The sequence below is a fragment of the Leuresthes tenuis genome, unplaced genomic scaffold (assembly GCF_036924035.1).
Source record: "Leuresthes tenuis unplaced genomic scaffold, fLeuTen1.0.hap1 SCAF_19, whole genome shotgun sequence".
Classification (NCBI taxonomy): Eukaryota; Metazoa; Chordata; class Actinopteri; order Atheriniformes; family Atherinopsidae; genus Leuresthes; species Leuresthes tenuis.
The window spans coordinates 17,773,988-17,784,371 of record NW_027325373.1 but is presented as its reverse complement, the minus strand read 5'-3'; the positions used below and the strand labels follow the sequence as shown (position 1 = coordinate 17,784,371).

General features: G+C 42.9%; 1 protein-coding gene across 1 annotated transcript; it reads right to left on the bottom strand.

The window, feature by feature from the left end:
- Positions 1-25: 25 nt before the first annotated feature.
- Positions 26-10,211, bottom strand: ccdc62 (coiled-coil domain containing 62). The gene is made up of 13 exons (XM_072371362.1): positions 9,832-10,211; positions 9,679-9,719; positions 9,420-9,554; positions 8,432-8,624; positions 7,595-7,761; positions 6,993-7,094; positions 6,724-6,895; positions 5,341-5,442; positions 4,827-4,915; positions 3,919-4,019; positions 2,400-2,547; positions 715-924; positions 26-574 (listed from the first exon to the last, which is right to left on the bottom strand). Exons 1-13 carry the CDS (start codon positions 9,905-9,907, stop codon positions 473-475), a joined length of 1,638 nt encoding a protein of 545 aa, XP_072227463.1. The 5' UTR covers positions 9,908-10,211; the 3' UTR covers positions 26-472.
- Positions 10,212-10,384: the final 173 nt, after the last annotated feature.

Here is a 10,384-nt window from a genome sequence, read left to right as displayed (position 1 = left end):
AAATAAAATCCCACCAACAAGTAGCTTACATAAAAAAACATTTTTATCAAAAAGCAGTGAGAGGACATCCAAGTTACAAGATGTGAAAACTACTGAAGACTAAAGATACTTCTTCTGCGTCACCGGGCACATTTGGAGGCAGTGGAACTGGAAAGACGACACAAGGACGTACAACTCATCAGCCCTGTAGGACTGGTTTCACATCTCAGCCACTCCACACAATGCAGCCTTTAAAAACATGAAGATTTCAGAAATACAGTGCGAATACCACAGCATTACATTAGGGTATACAAATATAGATTATGTCTCCAAACAGCAAACACTGAAGGTATAAAAACACTGCGCAGTCCTCATTTTTTAAAACTTCATCTTTCCACCTGAGAAGAAGCACGTATTTGATGCAGTAACTCTTCTTTTTAAAATGAATTTACTCTCATTTCAGTGCTTCGCGGTTCAGGTAATACTGAGATTTTCACAGAGAGAATCGATTCTTCATTGAAATCAAGTCGTCCACATGAGCGGCAGGCTGGCTGGCACCGTGACGGGGGCAGGCTTTGGGTGGAGTATCGCTCTTCTGTTGGGGGGAAAAAAAGAAAAGAAAAAGAAACTCTTGAGTCTAACACACCCAAACTAAAAGTAGGAACATGTTACACCCTTCGTGCCACACCCCAACACAAATGGAGAGACATTGAGAGGATGATGAAACTTCTCTACCTGGCGTAGCGAGGTATTTGGGTAGTGGTGGTGGGGTGTCTGGCACTCATGCAGGTGGAGTTGTTCAGTGGTCCCACATCTCACAGTGGGGCTAATACGCTGTAAAGAGCTGTGGTGCCTCGGGCTGCTGCTTTCGGCTGCTGCCATGAGCAGCCGGGACTCATCCAAAAGCCGCAGTAGAGAAGACCTGGACATGTGTTCTTCATCACCCTGATGGGACACAGTCATTAGAGGTACATATGTAAACAGAAAGCTCTTTTGCACCTGAAGGCTAAAAACAAAGGGCAAAACTGAAAATGTAAATGTGTTAAACAACCAGCCACGAAGCCATTGCCTCCGGCTGTGAAATTATTCAGCACCATTACAGGATTTGAAAGGTGCTGGAAGGCTTATTTAGTTATCTGTGATCAGAGCTGGAGTAACTACTGTCCCCTGTTCCAAGTCTTTATACTAAGCGCAGCTCGGGTTTTGCACAACAGAGACAAACCGGCAGTAACTATAAGCATAATACCCTCCCCGGCCACTTTTTAAGGTACACCTTGCTAGTAAAAGGTTGGACCCCCTTTTGCTGCTTTACTCAGACCTGCCTTAATTCTTCGTGGCATACTTTCAACAAGGTGCTGGAAACATTCCTCAGAGATTTTGGTCCATATTGGCAGATTTGTCGGCTGCACATCTATGATGCAAATCTCCCGTTCCACCTCATCCCAAAGGAGCTCTATTGGATTGAGATCTGGTGACTGTAAAGGCCACTGGAGTACAGTGAACTCATTGTCATGTTCAAGAAACCAGTTTGAGATGAGCTTTGTGACACGGTGCATTATCCTGCTGGAAGAAGATGGGTCATAAACACGCTAGATTTGACTTATCTGCAAAATCTTGCGTAAAAAGCCAATTTTGCTTAAATTTCCATTCATTTGCGTTAATTCTGACTGCCAATAATACAACTCAACGCGTCAGTGGATATTTAATTTCCGTTCCGTTTGCGCCACTAATTCTACTGAACGTCACAGCTGAAATCGAGACTCATCAGACCAATCTTCTATTGTTCAATTTTGGTGAGCCTGTGCAAATTGTAGTCTGTTTCCTGTTGTTCGCTGACAGGAGTGGCAGCCGGTGTGGTCTTCTGCTGCTGTAGCCCATCTTCTTCAAGGTTCGACGTGTTTCGCGTTTGTATTCTGCATTCCTTGGTTGTAGCGACTGCTTATTTGACAATTATTTGGCACTCTCCCCGTTCTTCCCCATTCTGATGCTCGGTTCGTCTATCGAGTTAGGAGACTTTTTTATGCTTAAATGATTCATAGGTCAGAGGTAATTGGCTTAACAAAGAAAACACATTCCTTAGAGAAAATGGTAGCAGCAAATGTCCAAAGAAAAACTTTGAAAGACCTTCAGAAAGTGGAGAACACTTTAAATGAGGGCTGGATCAGGACTTTTTCACACTACTGTTAATATATATATATGATTTGTAAATACACAAGAAAACAAAGTTGCACATTTAGAAAGAACAAAAGAAACTAAAAGACACTGAGCTGTAGCTCCACATACAGCAAAATGAGTGGCCTCAATATTCTCATCAAAATCTCTGTGATATCATCTCTCAAGGAGTCAAATTATTAATATATCATTCTGACTTGTATGTAAAAGCTTGCCTGTCTGTTGCTTATTGAGAAGACTCATCTTACGTCAGTCAAGTGTGCCGACATGAATCCCAGTTCGCTGTTGGCTGAGTTTAGCAGATCAGCTGCTGGCACAGCATCACAATCTGGTTTCTTCCCTCTGAGTGATGACGGCGACCGATGGTCCTCACAGTTGCACTCCGACTCATACTGGCTGGGACACAAAATATTATTCCACTTTTCATTTCTGTTTCTGTCCAAAACAGAACAACAACACCAGATTTGTCCCTCGACAAACTCCTAACCGTCTCCGACAGAAACAGCTCTATTTTTGTAGTTTTTATATAGAAACTTTCCGCTTATGTACTCAACAGACTACCTTTTTAACTTCAAACACATTCTTCTGATTGAGCTTATTACTCTTTAATTGATCTTACTTCTTGATCCAGCTTCCTTTTTACTCTAATTTTCACCAGAAACTGAGCGTTTGTTATAAAAAGTCACGACAGTGTCAGAGGAGGCCTTGTTCTATGTGCAACCAGGTGAAGGAGAACATCTGGACTACATTTCCACTGTAACTGCTGTTTATGATAACCAGTGTGTTGTGTATTATATATTCAGTCCACTTTTAACATATCTTTTTACCACAACTCAGTTACGAGGCTCAATTCCAGGCTTGTTTAAGGCTGAAGGGTCACTTCTGTCTGACATGTCATCAGGACAGTGAAGCACAAGTGTTTTTCTTTTTTTCAGCGCGTTGTCTCATAGAAAAAAAAGCTTTGAAGATCCGAGTGCCTTTCTGAACAGTACAGGCGCCGGGTGAAGCGGCCTCATACGCTCTCTGCTCATTGGGATAAAGCGCTATGTGGACACCAGGCCTGCGTTCTGCCGCCACAGAAGCTTTGCAGTTACAGCAAAGCAAACTGCAGGTTGTGCATCGCCATGCAGTCATTTGCTGCAGCAGGACAAGGCTGTTCATTGGAAAATGAGTCAGTTAACCGGTCGCATCACTGTGGACGAGGCTGACCTGGAGGGGAAGCGCATCTGTCCGAGCAACAAGGCTGTCGAGGGCCAATCGCTGGGCAGCTGGCAGGTGAAGAGACGAGTTGGAAACAGCACTCTCATCGTGTACTCTGAAGGTTTCACTTTGATGATTTCCACATTATTATCGGGACAGTTAAGAGCTATTTGTGCAGCTGCCGTGACATAAACAGCAGGCTAGGTGCGAATATAATTTCTAATATGCACGATTAACATTTTCCTACCAGAGATTGGTGTATTCTGTGCAGAAAAAGCACCACATGACGCATTAAATGTCTCCTTTAATGTTAACATGAACAGAAGCTGAAGAGGAATTCCTGGTTAACGAGGAAAGATGACATTAACTGTCTCACTGTCCGTTATCTTTTCGGTTTTGTTCAACCAGCTAACACAGAGCAAGTCTGACTGTGGTCAATCTGGGCTTTGAAAGTCTGAAATCTGCTTCTTATCTTGGCAGCGTGGAAGCTGCTCTTCACCACATACAGGACATATATAAACTCTTGTGTTTACTTTCTTACTGATGTTACGATTCAGCAGCATTCACCTGCTAACTAACCCCTGGCTGGTTTTCTCCCTCAGAGCTTCTCGTGTGCTTTCCTGGTTGAGCCGCAGCAGCTGCAGGTCGTTCCTCTGACTCTCACACACCTGAGGACACACAATCAGGATTATTTGTGTTGATTTAACCCACGTTTCAGATCACAAGATGAAAAGTATCCAAAATACATCACCAAGAATTTGTTCGCGCTACCACTGCTGATTAATGGGACAGAAAAAGGACATTTACACTTAAAAACCTGCAGCTTTTGGAAGATACCACCTGGACTTGTCACATATTAACCATGAAAATGACCTCTTCTTTCACCCTTTAACTTCCACACTGAGGAAAAAACAAAAATCTGTATTTTCCTGGAAAAATAACCATAAAAATTTGTTTTTTTCTTTCTTTTACAAATGGTTAGGGTGACACTTTGTAGTAAAAATATGACATTTTGAAATAGTAATGTCGTAACACGCACTTTTTTCCAGCTTTACATACCTAAACCAAGTTTTAGAGGTGGTTTAGGAAGGTTCACTTCCACTAAATCTCTGAGAATGTTAAAAGGCTAACAGATCTAAAATGAGGACAAAACAACCAGAGCAGCAGATTTCAGTTGGGGTGTCTCGCTCTCACACTCGTTTAAGGCTCCACCGTCTTTATTTCATGTGACTCTTTACACAGTTTGACAGAAAACGGTGACGGTGACCCGCAGCCGCACAGCTGTGGTGAGGAAACGGCAGGAATAAACTGAGATATGTGGGCAAACCAGAAAGTCACCTCTAACGCCAACAACAGGACGAGCAGCAGGAATGAGGAAATACACCTTTCTTCCTTTTTTTTCTCTTGTTTAGTGGATTCAAAACTGCTGTCTGTTCCTCATCATGCTGTCATTTATTTTTTTTTAGATTCCCAACCTGTTGCAAGCAGCGGAGCTCAGACGTGATGCGTTCCTGTTTGGAGCGAGACAGCTCCAGCAGCTCATCCTTCCAGCCGTCGCCCTCCCCTGGTGAAAAAGGTCAAATGCTGTGTTTACTCATCTCAGCAGCCGGAGGGGATCTGAAACAGCTCCAGCAGATTCAAATCGAAACGGCAGAGACGACCAGCTCTTGTTCTTCATCTCTACATGTCACATGCGAATGAAGCCAAAACCTGCTCCAAGTTCACCGATCAAATCAATGAGGACTCATTTCGAGTTAAACGGGCACAGATTTATATTCTGATTAACAAAATTACGAACGTTAGCGTCTGAAAAACCTAATTAGCATCAGTGAATCAAGAAAATTAGCACAAATCAGTAGCATACGGATTTAATTAGAAACATAGAATAGAAATAGAAATCACACACATTTACAGCCTGCAGTATAGTGACTTCCAAGGTAAACAGCAAGAAATGCACACATGACATTAAAGCATTCACACGTGACATACCTGTGAGAGCCAGGTGTGTGCGAAGCAGCTGGAGCTCCTGTTTCAGACGGATGATCTCCTCTCTCTGGGTGCTGCTCTGCGTCACCTGCTGCTGCAGCTCCTCTGCAAACAGGAGAGATGAAACGACTCATCGATTTCCCAAGAAAAATTACACTTCCTGTCATTTTTCCCTCAACAGGTCAAACATTTTGAGAAGCTTAGCCTCTAAAATGTGAAGATATGAAGAGGACGAAGAGCAGCTAGAGTGACTTTGCGTGCTTTTTGGAGTGTAAAATCTAAATAAACTGATAGTTTTTTTTCGGAACTTTCTGTCGGACGATCTGATAGCCTGGGAAACTCCTTGCATCTTGATCTTTCCATTTCAGCATCTCGGGGCAAGATCTGAGGCAGATCGGGTGGTGGTTCCCGTTTTTAATGAACTGGGACGAAGAGTCTTCCAAATCCGAGGTCATGGTTCTCAACCGGAAAAAGGTGGAGTGCTCTCTCCAGGTCAGGGATGAGGAGTTTAAATATCTCAGGATCTTTTCCATGAGTGATGGTGAGTTGGAGTTAGAGATGGACAGATGGAGTGGGGCTTCGTAAGTAGTAATGAGGGCGCTGATCTGGTCTGTTGTGGTGCAGAGGGAGCTGAGCCAAAAGGAGAAGCTTTCAGTTTACTGCTCCATCTTCGTTCCAACCCTCACCTATGGTCACAGATCTGGGTAGTGATCCAAAGAATGAGGTCGCAGACACAAGCAGCTGAAATGGATTTCCTTTAGAGGGGGGCTGGTCTCAGCCTTAGAGATAGAGGGATGAGCTCAACCATCCAGCCGCTGCTCCTCCACATCGAAAGGAGTCAGCGGAGATGGTTCAGGTATCTGGTTAGGATGCCTCCTGGTCGCCTAACTTGCCTCCTCCGATGCCTCCTTGTCACCTAACCTGCCTCCTCCGATGCCTCCTGGTCGCCTAACTTTGGAGGATTATATATCCCTCCTGGCCTGGGAACGCCTCGGGATCCCCCAGGAGGAGCTGGAGTGTCGCTGAGGACTCTCCTCTGGGTTTCTCTCCTGAACCTGTGGCCTCTGTGACCCGACCTCTGATAAGCGTAAGATGGTCATACGGTTACGGAAGATTAGTTGTACCCACTTTTTGATTCACAGATACGACAATTTGTATCGTTATAGTATACCTGATAGAGTGTCTCACCTTCCTATGACCTTCATGTTTCTCTCTTAACAATGATGATGAACACACTGGGGTCAGAGTTTCTAAGCATATGTGTGAAATCATTTTAATCCATGTTAATAATGAGGGACGTTACATCCTCACAGTGACAGTAATCTGACTCAGCAAAAGGCTTTTAAGGTCCTGCTGTACCCACTAAATGAAATTTTACTTGATTACCTTTGAGCTTTGTGCTTTCGTGTCTGGTTTCCCTGTATCTGCGTTTATTTTCCTCGGCGTCCCTCAGGTGCTTGCTTTCCTGTGAGCGACTGTCTTTCAGCACCGTCTCCAGGTCTTGAAGCCGCCCTGTGAGATCCAGTATATGACCAGAAGCTTCTGTCACATCTTTGTCCTGATAGCGGTTGAAAGACATCTACGTTAGATGTACAGATAGAACAGAAAGCTAACCCAATAAGCAGATAGATAAGAAGCCACAGAAGTAGGTGTACCTTTAGTTTGAGCATTGACCTCAGCTCTTCCTCTCTGACCTGCAGAGACCCAACCTGAGTGGACAGAGCCATGACCGTGGAGCTGAGACTCTGGTTCTTCTCCTAAAACACGTCACAGACCCATATACAGTCTGTTTATTCAAACGGCAGGTTCAGGAAGTTAGATATCTAATGACTACATTCCTATAACAAGTCTGAGCATCTTTTTCCTCATCTTAACAGGCAAAGTATGAATAATAAACTAGTGAAAAATGGAGTTTAGGGCTGGAGCACGGACCTGGTTGAGCAGCAGAAAAGGGATGAATTCATGTGGACTAGTCTTTGGATGTTTATGTTTTTAGTAAGAACGTGTATGTTTGGGGACGAGATCTTAAAAACAGCCTCAGGATGTGTTCAAAGGCTCAAAAGCAACTCATAGTTATTGTTTTAATTTTTCACGGTGTCCCAAAGAAAGAGAAAACTTTTAAATGTAAAAATCTGTTTTCTTTAACGATAACTAAAACCTTAATAACCTTATTAGTCTGATACAGGTGAATGTGGTCGATCGACAGGGTGTCAGGAAAGCAAAATAGATGTACTGTATGTTCCTGTTGCAACGGCACCTCATAGTCTTGACATTTTTCGCTGACGTGTTGTCGTTTCTTTTCGAGCTCACTGAGCTTCTGTTTGGCTTCACTGAGCTCCTTCTGCACCTCCTTCTCTCTGGTTTCCACCACCCACACTCGTTTAGTCAGGACTCCGATCACATCGTTTCGTTTCTGCAACTCCTCTGTGGACAGCAGTTAACAGGAAAATCATTAGCATCAGGCTTTGTGATGAGAAGGAATGTTTGAATCAACTCCGAGACGACGTGCGGACGGCAGAGACGCTTAAGATGACCGACGGGAAACTATTATTCTCAGGTCCCAGCTTTCCAATTTGCAAGGAACGTTTAGTTTCTGTTCCTTCTATCACAGCGCAGTTATAGGTTGAATCTATTTGGGGTTTTTGACTGATGGCTGGACGGAGGAGATCGATATCAGGAAGAATCACTGCAAAATGACTATTTTAACTAATCTAGAAACAAGTCAAATTATTAATCGATACCAAAAATAACTGTTCAAAACAATAAATTACAGGATAATTCGCTGTTTTGATGCCAGTATGAGGCTAAAGTCCTGGTTCATTTCATTTATGCGCCTTTATCGCTCCCTTTTGTGCTCCGTTCCTCTTTCCAAAATGTTTAAATTATGGATTTTTGTCCTGAGCTTTTGTCTGTTTCCTTTCTGGGTCTCCATGGTGGACAGGAGGTTAGTCAAGCTTTAACAGCACAGATGAAGAAATCTATGCACCGATAAAGCCCCAGAAACTAACTCATGAAATGTAATATTGGGCAACTTTAGAAGAAAGGAGAGCTGTCTCTGTGTTAAATGAGTTAACATAACCCGGTGTGTTCTCACCATCCAAACGGACGCACATCTGCTCCAGCGTCAGAACTCTCTGGCGGTCTTGCTCCCAGGCCCGATGCTGCCTATGATGAGAGGCCGCCATGGCGTTCAGCTCCTTCTCTCTGTCCTTCAGCTCGGTGACCAGCAGCTGGAGCTCCCTCCTCTGCCTCTGGATGGTGGAGCCACTCAGGTCTTTTACAGGAAACTTTTGCAAAGCAGACAAAAAGACAAGAGAAGCTCAGACCACCACAACAGCATCTTCTAAATTTTCTGGTTTATTTTTGTACCATGACAGTTAATTCAGCGATTTGGGGATTCTAACTGTTACAATCATCACAAATGATGACGTGAGAAAATGAATACACAAAGCAAATACACAAAGAGTGGGTGGGAGGTGACTTTTTGCTCAACCTCTCAAACAACAGCTCTCTGTGAGTCAGTTCATTCAGTCTTATCAGAATTTCACTGATCTCCAACATGTGTCAAACTGGTTCTTTGGTTGCACTCGTCACTCATTTAAACAGATCAATACTCCATTAATCCATATTTCAGAGGAGATAGTTCACAGACCAGTGAAATTAGATTAGACTAGATTAGATTTCCCTTTATTGTCCCACAATGGGGGAACTTCACATTGTTACAGCAGCAAGAATGATCCTTAGTCCAGGAGGCTTCAATGATCTCTTGGTTTCCTTAGCTAGGCTACTTCTTTTTTAATAACCATTGTTTTTGGATTATTTCTGGCTTGATTTTGGAGTGTATCTTTGAGATGACATTTGTAGTGATTTTGCGCCATATAAATTATACTAAATGGAATCTCATCTAAAAAAGAGGCATGTGGAAAAGAGGCACAATTTGTTAAGAGTTTAAACCGCATTACAAAAGCTGAGAATTGCTGTCTGATGGAATCTTTAGGTCCTTGAGAAAAAGTCCCCAGGGACTAAAATAATCAAATAATTTTGGTTGAAATGTGGTTTAAGTAATCCAGCCTGGATCTCACCTCAGTTTCCTGCACAGTGTGAGGACTGCAGGGTTCTCCTGGGATGATAGCAGTGCCTCTGCCCCATTGTTTCGTTGGGTTGTCCATCTCATAGCTGGTTATGCCAGATGCTTGGTGAACATGACCACCATCCTTCTGAAAAGCGACATTATACAAATTCAGTTACCATTTCAATACCTGTACTTTACAGCTTCAGGATTTTTGTTATAGTTGCTTCAAAGCATCACACAATGTTCTATTTATTTCAACAGTGATTCACCTTTTTAACTGGAGAACTGTGCCGCAGCTCAGCTGAGGCACCTGAAACAAAGTAAAACTTGATGTTAATGTCTGAATCCTCTCCTTGTGTATCTTAAATCACAGATATTGTTACTGATGCTGACAAAGATGGGTTTAACCATCAGCTGTTTACCTTGGGACCAGTAGGAACAGGGTGCATTTCCAATCGCGCTTCCATTTGAGGAAAACAGTCTCCTCCATTCGTCCATCGGTTCATTTTTATTCTCCAACAACCTTCGTCATTGTAGTTTGGAGCTCGTTAGGGCGACTTTGGAAGACGAACCCGCTGCTGTCTTTATGGGCTAACTATCGTCAAGTTATCATAGGAACTAGTAGCATAATGTCAAGTAAAGTTAACTGACAGTAATAAATTTCAGTGCGGGTGAAATTGTGTGATGCGCTGTAAATTTAAATTTAAATCTCACAAACAAAACTTTTCAAATGTTTTCAGGAAAACTTTACTGTTTTGCTAGCTTTAGCTTCGCGCACAGTTCGACCAACTTTTAAAAACAGTGACGTAGAAATAGAACGAGACCTCTACGTCACGGATGACGTTAGACCAGTCTCCTCAAAATAAATTATTCGACTTGAGAAAATTATATAAAATACCTGCTGGTGTTATTGTTGTCATTCTTTTTTAGCCTAATGTAATTTATTTGAAAACGAAGAACCCAATTTTGGAGTGC